A 16,457-nucleotide genomic window follows, 5' to 3' on the forward strand; every position below is an offset into this window, starting at 1 on the left:
ACAATTTCTTCTCTACACCAAGCAGATGTCATGAGAAAACTTCACGTTGCAAACGTGGCGTGTTTTTTTATATTTTAAATCTCGTCATGGGAGAGATAGATCTTTCTTTCATCCGTTCATCTCTTCGCCGACCCAATCCTTGCAACAATATGATCTTTCGAGACACTGCGATGCATGATGCCACTGTTGATTAGTTCAACAACTCCGGTAATAATAATTAGCACACGACAGCAGCTTCTTCCGGGAACAATAACCACGTACGCAAAACAACGAAGAGATGCTTCAGTGTGCCACACGTAGTAACACATCCAAAGCTCAAGGGTTCCGGTTGGCAGCCGGGGCAGCGTCGCCCATTTACGTTTCTTGCCCCAGCAAGAAATGCTCATGGTCAGTGTCGATCACAGGCTCACACCTCATGATCGATGCTTCAACAAAAAGGAAAAAAGAGGATAGCACACGCCACCGGCACACAAATGGCAAAACCCAGCTTTACATGCCGGGATGATAGATTTTCTTACTTCCACATTCCACAAGCCATATCATATTGTACAACGACAGGATCGATCCAAATCTGCTGGTCGAGATGGGACACACTCGACATCCTTTGCATCATCTAATTAACATCAATTTGTCGGGTCTACTTTTCAACTACACACATTATACAAAGTTTACCTTTCTTTCTATGGGCAGTAACAATGCATGCATCGATCCCTAATGGTAACTTTGATCTTTGGTTGAACAGAAGTAGCGATATATTTACAGTATAGAATCTACAGAAACTACAATTATGCACATGAGCTTTCGGCCTGCACCTCACGAGGTCGCTGGCGGCGGAGCACGGGGTGGACGACGGTGAAGGGCCCAAAGTGAGGCCTAGCGAACGAGGTGGACACAGGCGACGGCGGTGCCACCGCCGGTGATGTTGGGGTGATAGAGGGATGGTGAGCTGTGATGACCTTGGCATCGCACGAGGGGCACATGCGGGCAGTGCTGAACCCTGCAGCAGGTAGATGGCCGTAGAAGGGGTACGGGGCGGTCCGCAGGGCACGCAGCTCCGCCACCTCCCTATGGAGCCTCCGGTTCTCCTGCGCTAGCGTCTCGCAGCAACGCTTCAGATACTCGCAGTCCACCTCGGTTTGCTTTAGCTTTGTCCTGCGATGTAACAAAGAAAAAAGATGAGAGTCTAGGGCATTTGGAACTGTCACACACTAGCTTAACTTTAAGCATGAATATTGAAGTGGCCGTTGAAAAAGGTGTGCCATTATATTACCTAGCTCTTCTGTTCTGAAACCAGACCTCCACTTGGCGTGGCCGAAGATTCAGCTTCTTCGCTAGATCACTCTTCTGCTTCTGTGCCAAACAATAGTAAATAAATATTTGATCAAAACTCTCCTTCAAATCCCCAAAACCAGGCAACACCCACTACCCATCCCCAGCTTATCGTGAAAGAACAAAAAAAAATTGATGTCTATAATAGCTACCAATCTCAACCTTTTCACCAGTTGATTTCCAATACTAATTTTTAGATTAAACCCACCTTACAGTTTGTTAGAATAAGAAACTTTTTTCTCAGTAAAAACAAACACGCTCGAACAGTTTCACGCATAACTGTGTGCTTGCATGCATATATATGCTCATGCACCAGGGCTGCATGCACTTAACTCTTACATAACTTCACATCAAGGACAATACATGAACTGAATTTTCCAAGGGTAATATCTCTACTCTATAAGTTTAGCTTTGCAAAAAAAAGAAAAGAAAAAATAAAAACAAAAGGAAAGAGATTATGGTTTCTCAGTGACCATAAGATATTCATACAAAATGATCCGCAGCTGTTGAGCTGTAACATAAACAGCTATTAATCTTTCTATTATACAAAAAAAATAAAAAAAATCCAGAAAATCATTGGGTTATAGTCTACAAGCACTTTCTGATTATATTGCAACGCCACAAAACATTTTTAGTTTATAGCTTTGGATTAGGCATCATTGCCTACAACTTTTTAGAGAAACAGGAACGCACACATGGTGCACTTTTAGAAATCTTAACATGTCAAGGATATCTCCAAAACTGTTGAGGTACCATGTCCTTATGGGGGATAGGACATGCAAGTTCTGTTCCACAGATACAGCAAATACAGTAAGCACAACAGGATAGGACACATACTGGGGTCAGTGTGCTGTGCTCTTTGAAGCTATCCTCTAGGAACGCAGACTGTTCCTTGGACAGCCTTAGCTTCTTCCTCACTCCCCCGCCGACCCCACTATTCTCCTCATCCTCTGCACCTTCCAGATCAGCTGCCTGCCGAACAGGAACCTCCATTGGCAAGGACGAAGTCGACAATGATCTTCCTTGTACCGATTCTCCATCCACAACAACAGTGTTCACCACAAATCCTCGTCTGCACTCCTCTGAATTCGCACTTCCTATACAGAAAAGGACTCATCAACATCCAAAGAACTTACATGCTCTGAAGCTCTTATGTACTTGACCACAAACTATTTTATACAGGTGCCTATCTACTTGGAAGGTAGAACCAATCAAACTAACATCTAGTTTGCACATATAATCTGTTGTGTACCTGTTTCTGCTGAGGCAGGCAGCAGCCGGCAGCCGAGGCTTAGCTCGACAGGTGATTCTATGCGAAAACATGCTTCACCGTCATCTTCCTGATCCTGCGCATCTTCTCCTGGTTGCGTGGGTGTCCTCTGATTGTCTTGTCCAGTTCTTCTGGCAGTTCCTACGCCTAGCTCCAGCAGAAGCTCATGGTATTCTTTGCCTGCTTGTGTAGGTGTCAGCACAGGTGTGGAAGTGCACTTAACCGGAGCTGGAGAGTCCCCTAGACTAAGCTCAAGCTCCATGGCACAAGTAGGCAGGACATGAATAAACGAGCTAGGAAGCAACTAGCAAGCACTATATATATAGTGCTGTTAAGCTAATCATAGGGTTGACCAACTTAACAGTACCAAGTATGTTAAGAATAAGATAATAGATTGGATTACTAAAATGCTTCATATGGAGCAGTCAGGCTAAACATTGTTGTGACTAGAGATTTATGTACCATTACCTTTCCATTTGTTTAAGGTTCTTATTAGGAAGAATGTGCAATGCTAAAGAGGATTTCCCAAGTGTACTTTCTATATGAGTTACTCCACACAAATTCTCACAGGACGCAACCTAATTGAGCTTGTAAAATATATTCCATGTGGCTCTCAAGTTTGCTTATTACAATTTGCATCTCTGCCAGATAATGGTGATTTTCTTTGTACCATTTTTACTACATTAAGCTACCAGAAATCTGTGTTCTTTCCTTGGGGATAGGGGCATCAGTATCTAATTTATCTAAAACATTCTGAACATTGCTAATTAGCTGCAAAGAACCATATCAACTGATTGGATTGCAGAAAAGGAAATTAGTCAAAAAAAGGAGGGGGGATTCTTTGGCAACTTTTCCTTGGAAAGAAAAGGCATGGTTGAAAGTTGAATATGCTTCTGTATCTAAATTGTAGAAACAATGATGCAGAGTGTTATTGTTCTGAAGTTGCACTTTTGAAATATTTCTTAAACGTTATCTCTTCCTTAACTATGAGAAGACCGCCATAGAACAATATATTAGAATAAAAATAGCGGAATAACTTATAATAGAAAAACAAGGGAGGAATGTCTATTGAATTAATCACATGTAAGCAATGAGATTGAGATGAACGTTGTACGACCAAACTCTGAACTGCAATAATCTGTAAGCAGAACTGATCGACTCTAGATAATTTATAAAAAATAAAGTTACCCATGAGGCATGATGCGAAACTGGAGCCTAGTGTATGGACAAGAAGCCCTTGCGCCGTGTAGCAAGTACAACCTTTGTATCACAATGTTTGCCTGGTCCATATACCTAGGACTTTAGGGGGTTCAAAAGCTAAGTTTTTAAATCAGTCCTTTCTTGATCTTTTTGGATAGATGGACTATTTATCTATCAATGTTACAACTTACAATTTTGACATAATTCAATTTAATCTTAATCAAATAATATGCCACCTAGGTAAGCAGACCAGACAAACATTGCGAAACAGATGGAGTACAGTTTTTGTAGCTCCACATTTCATAATCAATCTAAAGGGCTCTGCTTAGATGACTCGGACTCTCTGGCGGGATCCAATAAAATTGATATGGAACATGTGCATGCTAATTGTTATATGATAACTGGACTAGGAAGCACAACTTCAACATAGAAGATAGATTTAAGGTGAATGACACTAAGCTAGCAGGCATTTCTGCACTTCATATAAGTGATAAACCTCACTGATACTAAAAACAAGCATGAATGCACCACGATTACTGTAAACTGAATTTGTCAGTATTGCCTTGGCTCAACCAAAGATCCTGCAATTCAGATAATGTATATTGCAGCAGCTTTTGACTATTACTACAGCAGTTATTCAGTACATATGCTCAGATGTGATCCAATCATGACAAATTCAAGTTCCTATTTGGATATTAGAGTTAAGGACTGTGCCCGTCATACCAGGAAAAGGAAAACTTGAGCAAGAATTCCTCTGGCAGGTTGCATGCCCAAAAGAACCTATACATTGCTTTCAGTAAAATTTCAGCAACAGCTTTGTTTGACAATAGAACCAGTAGTATGTGTACAATATTGTTTGACCATATACTTTACGTATATAATACAACAAATGGTTGATTGGCAAGGTCTAGCTTATAAAATAAAAGGACCAATTGTCTCTTGACAACCTACAGGTCTGAAATTAATAGGACAGAAAAGTTGGTGGATTCTCACCAAGATAACAGGTAAAATAAACAAGATGATTTGTTCTGGTGCACAGTTAAACTCAACATAAACTCGTAAGGATGTCAAGACAAAATTTCTTTAATTCTTCTCTCCAAAAATCTCAATATAATTCACCATGAAAGAATAATAAGACTTCAAAAGTTCTTAAGGCTTTACCTTATTCTGAGTATTTTCTTGAAACAAAATTTATGACCTATGGCTTCATAATCAAAAGCTCCTTTTTAAGTGGTTGTGGAAGCAAGTATCAACACATTCAACAACATCACTGGAACATTACCTAAAAAAATATAGGCACTCCTTATTTGATGGATTTGTTGGCATTTATGATTAAACATAACAACCAATAAAGTATTGAAGTTCTATTGGTCTGTAGCATTATTTAGGAAATTCTTGCATTGAATTAGTTTTAAGAAGAAATAAGTTAATGTAAACACAAAAGAACTACAAACAATTGTACCGCATGTTCTCATGACACATCATTGTGTGCTAGAAACCTTCAGCGTTCATACAATGAAATCGATAAATCATGCAGAAAAGGGATACTTTTGAGTGTTTATACATTTCTTAGCGTTTACTTTTTGTTCAACCAATTATTACAAGAAACTTGTTTACTAAGTTAGGTTCTCTCATTTTTCTATTCAAGCAATAATAGCTATCTTTTTCCTATTTTTTAAGGGTCACATTCTGAAGGCTGGGTCTCGAGAAGCTGGAGACTTGATGAACGGGCTAGAAACTAGCTCGAGGTTTTCAACATGTATTCTTTACCAATACATGTCATAGCATTTTGAGGAAAGCCCATTCCTCACTACCCACAAGGCTGAAAGACAAGGGAATGGTGGGAACATGTTAAAACCATGCAACATGCGAATACAGTTCAACTCTGCAAAGAAAGATGATGCCTGACTATACATGTAGAGCGATGCTAGTTGCTAGCAGGGAAGCTTATTCTGTGTGTCACAGTCAGGCACTGTGATGCAGCACAAAGATTGCACAAAATCTGGACCTCAAAAACCGTAAAGAGCCATCATTGTTGGACTTGATTCAGCCATATGTCATATTCGCTCCTGCCTTTCATGCTGGGGTAAAGAGGCAGAAATTATATTTCCTAGTAATTTCTTCCATTCAACATTAGCAAAGGAGCAAAACATAAAGCAACTTATGTGATCACATATCAGCCTCTGACCTGATAGATTTCCGTTATCTTGACCTTGTCAGCCACAGTAAACCAGACAAGGGAGATAAAATGCACAGAAAATCTATGTGAACCGAAGGATAAAGGAGTGCCTGATTTGTTAGTGGTAAGCCATCTAAGTGTAAGAGGGTAGGGATGCATATGTAACTAGCCTTAGAAAAGAATGTGCCCGAAGTTGTAAGTGTATTTCTTCTTTAATGATATGGTATGCATCTCTCCTGCATATTCAAGAAAAAAATTGTAAGCGCAATAGATTAAGAGTTCTAAACTTCGAAATTACTGGCACCAACCTTTCTCAAAAAACTCAAGGATGCATAGCCTTCAACTGACAGAAACTCAAATTTCCTGTTGAGGACTCAGTCCGCAAACATCAACCACTGAGTTTCTGGCCTCTTTGCTGTGTCCACCCCCCCCCCCCCCCCCCCCCCCCGCCACACACACCCACCCCACCCCCTTTTTTGGGTACTTTTATTCTCTTCTCTCTATTAATGAAATAAAGCACAGCTCATACCCTTATTATTTCAAAAATGTTTTGTGGCTTGTGCTAGAAAAAGAAGTGTTTTGCAACACTCAAGATTTTACCTTGCTAAGATAGAAGATATGCACATAAATCAAATTCTGTTTTTGCCAACATAAGCTTTCTTTGGTTCTGTTAGGTTTATTCAGGCATGCAACTGCAAAAGGTATATTCTGCTGTTTAGTAAGTGCAAGTTGGTATGCATAAGATGCTTTTGCACAAGGCATTCAATCAATCAATGGAAAAAAAGATGGTTTCAGGACCCACATACCTCAGGCCTGTTGGAAGCTTACTTGCATTGCCTATCTTCTTCAAAAATCAATCCAAGTCAACAAAGGACTGGTGGCAGCATCACTTTAAGAAGTAATATTACCAATTAATCTCTATTGAAGGGGGACTGCATATGTAATAAGAAACAACTAATGTATCTGAAGGTCATTACTACAGACTCATAAATTGCCCTGATATAAGTTGCGATGCTAAAGTACAGAAACAGTACAAACATATTTTTAGTAACAATATCAGCATAATGTATAGTGTTCCAGTATATGAATAGCTAAATGCTATATAGATCGAACCGAATCAAGGGAAAGTAAATAAAAGTCCTCTGAACTTTGATATGCAAAATAAACAAAATCAAGAAATTCTAGCACTACTCTTTATGTTGCGTAAAACTTTGACTTTGCAAATTTCAATAGCTAGGCAACGTACATTTTGCTATTGAAAACTTGAATCATATTTTGAAGGTAGAAGAAAGGATCTGTTAGCTGACAACAACAAATGATTATAATAGTATACATACATTTTGAGCTATATAATCACTAATTTTATAATAATGAAAACCTACAAAGCTACACATATAGAACGTATGATGTCAATGAATGGGAAATGAATATGCATTGCATTTCTGTACGGGCATTGGATGCCTTATAAGATATGATGATTGTAATATTCCGTACAGATCTATTGTTCACACACAATTATTGTTTTGAAATTAAGAAGCACATGACATGAGTTGCTAGCGTAACTTGCGTGTTTGTTACAGGAATTGAAGTGGACTCCCCGTCAATTATTATCTGTGTATAATAATTCTAAAAGCAGATCATGATGGCTTAGATCAGAATGCTAGTATGCTACCACGCAACTAACAAAACTGATGTGCAATATATACCAACTGAACATGTAACATGGTTGCTTGAATAGTAAATTGCTCCATGACTTCCCAGTGATCATTTATTTACTAATAAAGCTGAAAAGAAAAGGAACAGTGCTTGCCAACTGACTCCTTAGAAAATCAAGCACATAGGGGCAGGTTGTTCAGGAAATTTTACACTTTCTATTCATGATCTATGGCTGACCATTTCCAAATATTGATATTCTAGACAAGTGACTAGGCTCTTGATCTTAAGGAGACCCAATAATTCTTGATTTTGGGCTGTTAAGATGACGTTGCTGATTTTAATCAAATCAAACAAACAAAGACTCAAGAAAGATAGACGTTCTTAAATGAAACTACCTATACGTCAAACAATTCAATTTTAAGCTCTGATAAGCTTAAAACTGTTGGAACATGTTTCTAAAACTGTTTACCTCTGATTGGCTTATTATCTTGAATTAATTTATGAACTGACACCAGAAGCAACTGTAAAAAATAATAATACCTCAAATATACTTACAAGAACAAATATGGCAGTGCTATTCTTCACCCTAGGTGTAGAATACTATTCTACACACACCTTCTATTACTAGCAAAAATAATTGTTAAAATACTGAACTAAATTTACCAAATTACTGAACAATGTCCAGTAATAGTTCGCCGGTTACTAAACTACTGAAAACTTGTTCAGTAATTCTGCTCATTTTAGCTATTGGTGTAGAATAAACTGCTACACCTAAGGTGTAGAATATCACGTGGGGAACAAATATTTATATCCTGCTAATGAGGTATTTAGTGAGCTCATTCAAATTCTTTCATGATATTATTTGCCTCCTTTATTTCTTGAACTATTCTTCAACTATTTGTCTTGTATGTAGTGCACATAAGAATACAAGTTATTCTGATGGTTTGTAGCTCTTGAGGACAAATTGGCAGAAACATAAAATTTTGCTGAAAGATGCGAATTAAAAGCTTGCAACCAAAACTTGGTATACAGGAAGTCAAGAGAATAAAGTACTGAGTACTGACACTACAAGAGCACTACTAATATTGTCAATTGTAAAGGTTGATTTCTAGGTTACTTTAGTTCCAGGGCATATTCTTTCAGAAGCAAACTATTAATTAATCTATGTTAATATTGACTCAGCAACTAAACATGTGAGTTAACTAATCCATATTGCAATTTAATGGTGTCATGTTCATCCATGGTTTATGAGTCGTCGCCTAGGTGTCCATGCATACCCCCGACGCCACAAGGTTTTAGTTACGTCACAACACCGAGGCTTCCAGGCGTACACGTAACCCCAATGCCACAGGACGATGTGATAACTCAAAAACCTTTTGTTCATCCATAAAAATGAGCATCCATTCCAAGCATTTCAACTACCTGAACATGGATATAGATGGCTACTTATAGAAAGGGAGTCCCCAAAAGTCCTAAAGGTTTTGACATTTCAAAAAATTACAATATAAACACCTAGGGGGCGCTTGGATAAAGGTAGTCACTGTAAATTTTTTAAGCCAAATTGGCCCCTAGAAGCAACAGAAATTCAGCAGGGAAAAGCACAATAGTGCAATGGAGTCTTGAGACATAGTCCAAGAACTCAAAAGGTAGACCTTATGATGTTGTTGGAAAGCACAGGTCTAATGACAGTTCAGAAAATTTTGGATCTAACTTCCCAATGGTGTGCACATTTTCAACTATTTAGATCACCAGATGGAAAATAATAGAAACTGTATCTGTTTGCCGTGCAAGATCAAATTCGTTAGCTGCAGTAAAACCTGCTTTTCTAGGAAGCAAGAGTACGTGCACGATAAGAACATCACTGGGATACTTATTCCAATGAATTACAATAACAGCATAAGTCATCATTATCACTTTAATATAGCATGACAGTGAGTCATATAGTTTTCTTTCCACGCAAACACAGGGTTCCCATCCATGACTCTATTTTATTACAAACAGAACCATACAAGTATGTAGAATTACATCACTGATTGTCTTGTACAGATATTTTATCATGTGTGATTGCCGTAAACACAGTCATCAAGCGGGTGGTGTTGATTCCATGATCCGTAATTCCATACACAGAAAATCACTACACTGAACACAGAAAACGAAATTGGGCAAACTGGGGTGGGGCGGATCGTACATAGCAAGTTAATATACTGACCAAACAAAACGAAACTGCAAAGGCTCATAGCCTAAACGCTAGTGAGTAGTGACTAATGAAGGACAAGGATACACATCGCACGACCTTGCCTACCCGAAACCGCTAAACCGAACCGAGCAAGGACGCCGTAGCACCTCTCCCCCCCCTCGGCCACTCCGAACCCACATTGCAGCCCACGCGGCCGAGCAGGTTGGGGAAGCGTTGCACGGTCATTGCAGGCCGAAGCAACGGTCGAGCGAAAAAAAAAATCTATCGAGGAGAGGAGCAGAAGCGTACCGGCCGCAAGGAGGACGAGGGGTGCCGCTGGATCCGAAGGGCTGCTCGGGGGAGTGGACGGGGAAGCGGGTGGCCGGCGGGGAGGCGCCGAGGCCGGGATGGATTGGTCAGCCGCGGGGCAGGGTGGTGGCGCCCCGATCCGGCCGCCTCGGTGGACGCGCCACGAATGTGTTTTTGGGCGGAGGAAAGAGCGTTTGATGGGCCGGCAAAGCCTTGTAGGCCCAGCAAGTAGGGGTATCAATTCAGAAGTATTCAATTTAAAATAATAAAATCGAAAAATTGGCATCGCAGTGCTCGTGCCGGAGTGGTTATCGGGCATGACTAGAAATCATGTTGCCTTTGCCCGCGCAGGTTCGAAATCCTGCCGACCACGTCATTTTTATAGTTCCTTCTGAGTTTTTGCCTTTTCGCTCACCTGTTGCATTCGTACATCAACTGTCCACCCCCCCCCCCCCCCCGTGATGGCATGATGTTTTCAGTCGACGCGCCTGTCTCGGCTTAGCTATACACTAGAAAGATTGGCGCGGCGTTGCCGCGCCATAACCTGTAGCCCAGTGATTGGTACGAAGGCTGAGAATGTTTTTCATAAATTTTTAGGCTATGGGTTAATTTATAGAAACTTTAGTGTACTATTATTTAGTTAGAATGTAGGGGCCGCGGGTTGATCGTCATGATTTTGGGAGCCTTTTTTGCAAAGTCTATGGAGCATGGGTTAATTGTTGTAGAGCTTGGATTTGTAAAAAATGCATGGATCGTGGGTTGGTCGTCATAAAGTTACCTGAGAGGTAGTTGAATCGAGAGAGTTCTCGTAAAATTGCTGAAGAGGTGGCTTGAATAAATGGTATTTATGAATTAACTGAGTGTGGGCTGGACTATATATTAATTTTGATAAAGTTCAAGGAGTTTTTTATAAAATTAAGTGTAGGCTGAAATTAACTGAGTATGGGCTGGACTATATAAATGAGTTTGAGTATAATTGACAACAAAGTTACTTTTTTTTTCCAAAGGTAGGGATTATCTTGTATATTCTATTATAGGCAGTGTTATAGCCCATTATGCAGTGTGTAAATGTGTGAGCCGATTTAACCCGTCAATGATATAAATTAAGCGGGTTGGTTCTGTAGAAGTCTTGGTGTGTTTTCTGTGGATTTGTTGTTCGTGGAGTGTAAATTGATTTCACCAAAGCTCATAGGGTTTTATGTGGAGCGACGTAGATAGAGTGCGAGTTGATTTTATCAGATTTCAGAGGTTTTTTTAAAAAACTGTAGTAGGCCAAACATATAATTGGTTCCGCAGGCCCCACGTACGGTGGGACCCACTTTTGGGTCTCGTGAGTCCACAGTGGGGCCCACTGTGGGACCCCTATTGTTGGGTCCTGCGAGGCCCACGGTGGAGCCCATGACCCACTTGTGGGTCCCGTGAGTCCACAGTGGGACCCACATTGTTGGGTCCTACGGGGCCATGGTGGGGCACATATGTGGGACCCATATGTTGGATCAATCTGAGCCATTCACGCGCGATCCGACGGCCGAGATATTTCAGCCTACGTGGCGCAATGTGGGGGCAGAAATCCCCCCTTTTAGGTCTTTTAAAGACTGGAAAGACCGGCGCGGCGTTGCCGCGCCATAACCTGTAACCCAGTGATTGGTACGAATGCTGGGAATGTTTTTCGCGAAATTTTAGGCTATGGATTAATTTATAGAAACTATTACTTAGTTAGAATGTAGGGGCCGCGGGTTGATCGTGGCCATGGATTAATTTATAGAAACTTTAGTGTATTATTACTTAGTTAGAATGTAGGGGCCGCGGGTTGATCGTCATGATTTTGGGAGCCTTTTTTGCAAAGTCTATGGAGCATGGGTTAATTGCTGTAGAGCTTGGATTTGTAAAAAATACATGGATCGTGGGTTGGTCGTCATAAAGTTACCTAAGAGGTAGTTGGATCGAGAGAGTTCTCGTAAAATTGCTGAAGAGGTGGCTTGAATAAATGATATTTATGAATTAACTGAGTGTGGGCTGGACTATATATTAATTTTGATAAAGTTCAAGGAGTTTTTTATAAAATTAAGTGTAGGCTGAAATTAACTGAGTGTGGGCTGGACTATATAAATGAGTTTGAGTATAATTGACAACAAAGTTACTTTGTTTTTTTCCAAAGGTAGGGATTATCTTGTATATTCTATTATAGGCAGTGTTATAGCCCATTATGCAGTGTGTAAATGTGTGAGCCGATTTAACCCATTAACGATATAAATTAAGTGGGTTGGTTCTGTAGAAGTCTTGGTGTGTTTTCTGTGGACTTGTTGTTCGTGGAGTGTAAATTGATTTCACCAAAGCTCATATGGTTTTATGTGGAGTGACGTAGATAGAGTGCGAGTTGATTTTATCAGATTTCAGAGGTTTTTTTTTAAAACTGTAGTAGGCCAAACATATAATTGGTTCCGTGGACCCCACATACGGTGGGACCCACTTTTGGGTTTCGTGAGTCCACAGTGGGGCCCACTTGTGGGACCCATATTGTTGGGTCCTACGGGGGCCCACGGTGGGGCCCACGACCCACTTGTGGGTCCCGTGAGTCCACAGTGGGGCTCACTTGTGGGACCCACATTGTTGGGTCCTACGGGGCCCACGGTGGGGCCCATATGTGGGGCCCATATGTGGGACCTATATGTTGGATCAATCTGAGCCATTCACGCGCGATCCGACGGCCGAGATATTTCAGCCTACGTGGCGCAATGTGGGGGCAGAAATCCCCCCCTTTTAGGTCTTTTAAAGACTAGAAAGACCGGCGCGGCGTTGCCGCGCCATAACCTGTAACCCAGTGATTGGTACGAAGGCTGGGAATGTTTTTCGCGAAATTTTAGGCTATGGATTAATTTATAAAAACTATTACTTAGTTAGAATGTAGGGGCCGCGGGTTGATCGTGGCCATGGATTAATTTATAGAAACTTTAGTGTATTATTACTTAGTTAGAATGTAGGGGCCGCGGGTTGATCGTCATGATTTTGGGAGCTTTTTTGCAAAGTCTATGGAGCATGGGTTAATTGCTGTAGAGCTTGGATTTGTAAAAAATGCATGGGTCGTGGGTTGGTCGTCATAAAGTTACCTGAGAGGTAGTTGGATCGAGAGAGTTCTCGTAAAATTGCTGAACAGGTGGCTTGAATAAATGATATTTATGAATTAACTGAGTGTGGGCTGGACTATATATTAATTTTGATAAAGTTCAAGGAGTTTTTTATAAAATTAAGTGTAGGCTGAAATTAACTGAGTATGGGCTGGACTATATAAATGAGTTTGAGTATAATTGACAACAAAGTTACTTTGTTTTTTTCCAAAGGTAGGGATTATCTTGTATATTCTATTATAGGCAGTGTTATAGCCCATTATGCAGTGTGTAAATGTGTGAGCCGATTTAACCCGTCAACGATATAAATTAAGCGGGTTGGTTCTGTAGAAGTCTTGGTGTGTTTTCTGTGGACTTGTTGTTCGTGGAGTGTAAATTGATTTCACCAAAGCTCATATGGTTTTATGTGGAGTGACGTAGATAGAGTGTGAGTTGATTTTATCAGATTTCAGAGGGTTTTTTTTAACTGTAGTAGGCCAAACATATAATTGGTTCCGTGGGCCCCACATACGGTGGGACCCACTTTTGGGTCTCGTGAGTCCACAGTGGGGCCCACTTGTGGGACCCACGTTGGGGCCATAACCCACTTGTGGGTCCTGTGAGTCCATATTGGGGCCCACTTGTGGGACCCACATTGTTGGGTCCTATGGGGCCCACGGTGGGCCCATAACCCACTTGTGGGTCCCGTGGGTCCACAGTGGGGCCCACTTATGGGGTGGGGCAGAAATCCCCTTTTTAGGTCTTTTAAAGATTCCTTGATGAGTCCTTTACCTAGGTATTCTCATATTAAATACCACTTACCCCTATATCCTTGAAAATAGAATTTGCATCTCTATACCCTCGCGTTTAGTTTTGTTTACCTGTGTGCCCTTCTGGACGGAACGAGCACTAACGGAGTTGGAAAATAACATCTTTGCCCTATGTGAAGGAAGTGTTTTCCTCATGAGTTTTACATGCGGTCGCCGCCGAAGACGATGCGGGCGCTGGAGGGGTACTGAGCCCGAGCGAGGCGTCGTCGGCGTCGACGCGCGCCCGGCAGAGCAGGCAGCTGGCGTTGGACTCGAGCCAGCGGTCGACGCAGACTAGGTGGAAGGCGTGGCGGCAGCGCGGGAGGAGGCGGAGGTGGTCGGCGTCGTCGAAGCAAGCGAGGCATACTGAGCACTCTCTCCCCGGCTCTTAAACACCACGTCTGACACGATGATGCGGTGCTTGTGCCTGTCCAGCTCCGGCGACGGCGCCCTCGCTGGCGCCTCCTCGTCCGCCTGCTTTCGGCCCGCGGCCCCCGCGAACCTCGCGGACGGCACGCGCTCCACGAAGACGTCGAGGAGGTCGCGCCCGCTCGCCGCGTCGTCGTCGAAGCGGCCGGAGGACAGGCCGTCGCCGCCGAAGACGATGCGGGCGCTGGAGGGGTACAGAAGAAGGCTGGCGCGGCCTCCCTGCGCATGCAGCGCGAGCAGCAGACCCCAGGGGCTGCTGGCGCAGCCTCCCCACGCGGACAGCTGCTAGCCTGCTGCCACTCGCAGGCCCTGCAGCGGCGCGGCCTCACGCGGCCAGCCGCCAGCAGCAGCAGCACCCGCGCAGGCCCCTGCGCGCTCCTGTCCGCGGCCGGCGGCGGCGGCGGATCTGCTAGGGTTTGAGAGGTGGCGTGTGATGGCTCTTCCTCTGCACACGCGAGAGAGAGAAAGGAAGCAGTAGATAGCAATGAAAGGGTAAGGGTAAAATGGTCATTTTCATTGGTAGAATCTACCTGTCAGGGCTTCTCTACCGTTAAATTTTAACAGAACATGGACGGAAGGGTATACAGATAAACAAAACTAAACGCGAGGGTATAGAGGTGCGAATTCTATTTTCAGATGTATAGAGGTCAGTGGTACTTAACATAAGGGTACCTATGTAAAGGACTCTTCCTTGATCTCTCATACAACTTTTTCATCCCCGTATCTCTAAAGAACTATATATTGTATCAAACATTTTCACATGTCCTTCAAAAAAAACATTTTCGCATGACCAGTATGTTAGCAGCACCACAGATCGAGCACCTTTATTTCGTCAGCATATATCTCTCTATTATAAGTTGATGGCTGAAGACCAAAACGCCTAAATTGGATATCGAAGAAGTTATCAGTGCCAAAACCAATGTGAGATAAGAAATTAGTATGTCGGTGTGAGATAGCTAGGCTTTGTCTCACGAGACGGTGATTTCTCGCGCCTCCGCGTACATTGGTCTGATGATGTTCTTCCACCTCAAATAAAAGAAAAAGAAATACTATGATGTTGTTGTTGCCAGCTTTTGTGGGCGAGAGAAGAAAGCGCCTGCGGCGTTCCGCGGTCCTTCACGGTTAGCCGCTCCCTCAGCTGCTGCTGCCCACTGGCCGGCAGTTTTGTTTTGTCGTTGCTTCACTCCGCGGCGTGCTGGCGTTGCTAGGAAAGCCGGATGCGCTGAGCTCTCGTTTTGTCCTGCGTGTCTAATAATAAGGGCGCGCAGGAACGGCCACGGATCATGGCCCAGTTTCATTAGTGCCTAAATTAGTCGGCAATCATTCAGGCCATCGGCGTTGCAATTCGTTGGACCTCTTTTCTTTTGTTTTCGCGTCTATGCGTATGGTTATTTTCTGTCTGCTTATTCCAGCTCTTCCGACGGCAGAGGCGCGTCGTCCTGAACGTCGAGAGGGACCAAGAGGATTAGATTTGGCGCGTGAACATGATACCGTTGGATTATCCGTCGTCGGGTCGGGTCGGGAACGCTTTTGCATTATAGTATTTTTTTTACACTTTTATAATCATTTTTATATAAGGATAAGAGGGACAGAATAGTGGCAAGGGTTCTTGCCGAAACTACTGGGGAAGTAACGTTAGATGGGACAGCGCTGTTTTCTTTCATGGTCAGTCAATCCGGGAACTACCGAGAGTACTGTAATAACCATCCAAATCCAAATTAAACAATGCCTGTTTTTTTCTCCTTCTGATGGAACTTTATTTTCTCTCTCTCAGTAAACCGCGGCGAAATTTCCTCCAAAGTTGCCTGCACCCTCCTCGCCGTGTCCGAAGTTTTGGAGGCATCGATCGCCGAGCGGGAAGCAAAGCGAGCACCCCATCCGGTGACAGATGGAGCCGACTGGCGGCCTGATCGATAGGAGCAAATCCAACGAGCAACTCTTCCCTCTGGACTACAAATACACACGCCATGCGCCTCCCCCAGCCCGCAGGCAGCAA

The 16,457-nt window shown here is 42.6% G+C and overlaps 1 protein-coding gene and 1 long non-coding RNA gene across 4 annotated transcripts; both read right to left on the reverse strand.

Annotated features, from left to right (window-relative positions):
• Window positions 1-557: 557 nt before the first annotated feature.
• On the reverse strand, window positions 558-6,409 carry LOC120656130 (homeobox-leucine zipper protein HOX7-like). Of its 3 annotated transcripts, none has more exons than XM_039934153.1 (6): window positions 6,287-6,409; window positions 5,262-6,214; window positions 2,582-5,081; window positions 2,167-2,426; window positions 1,271-1,350; window positions 558-1,152 (listed from the first exon to the last, which is right to left on the reverse strand). In XM_039934153.1, exons 3-6 carry the CDS (start codon window positions 2,859-2,861, stop codon window positions 786-788), a joined length of 987 nt encoding a protein of 328 aa, XP_039790087.1. In that variant the 5' UTR covers window positions 2,862-5,081; window positions 5,262-6,214; window positions 6,287-6,409; the 3' UTR covers window positions 558-785. The 3 variants fall into 3 exon arrangements, with proteins under 3 accessions (XP_039790087.1, XP_039790089.1, XP_039790088.1); XM_039934155.1 differs by having other exon boundaries at window positions 2,582-4,579; window positions 4,961-6,214; XM_039934154.1 differs by having other exon boundaries at window positions 2,582-3,859; window positions 3,893-6,214.
• Window positions 6,410-6,444: 35 nt separating this feature from the next.
• On the reverse strand, window positions 6,445-10,258 carry LOC120656131. Its single transcript, XR_005667819.1, has 3 exons — window positions 10,120-10,258; window positions 6,785-6,867; window positions 6,445-6,670 (listed from the first exon to the last, which is right to left on the reverse strand). It is a non-coding gene; the product is annotated as an uncharacterized LOC120656131 (long non-coding RNA).
• Between the last annotated feature and the right edge of the window lie 6,199 nt (window positions 10,259-16,457).

The sequence above is a fragment of the Panicum virgatum genome, chromosome 1N, assembly GCF_016808335.1.
Source record: "Panicum virgatum strain AP13 chromosome 1N, P.virgatum_v5, whole genome shotgun sequence".
NCBI lineage: Eukaryota > Viridiplantae > Streptophyta > Magnoliopsida > Poales > Poaceae > Panicum > Panicum virgatum.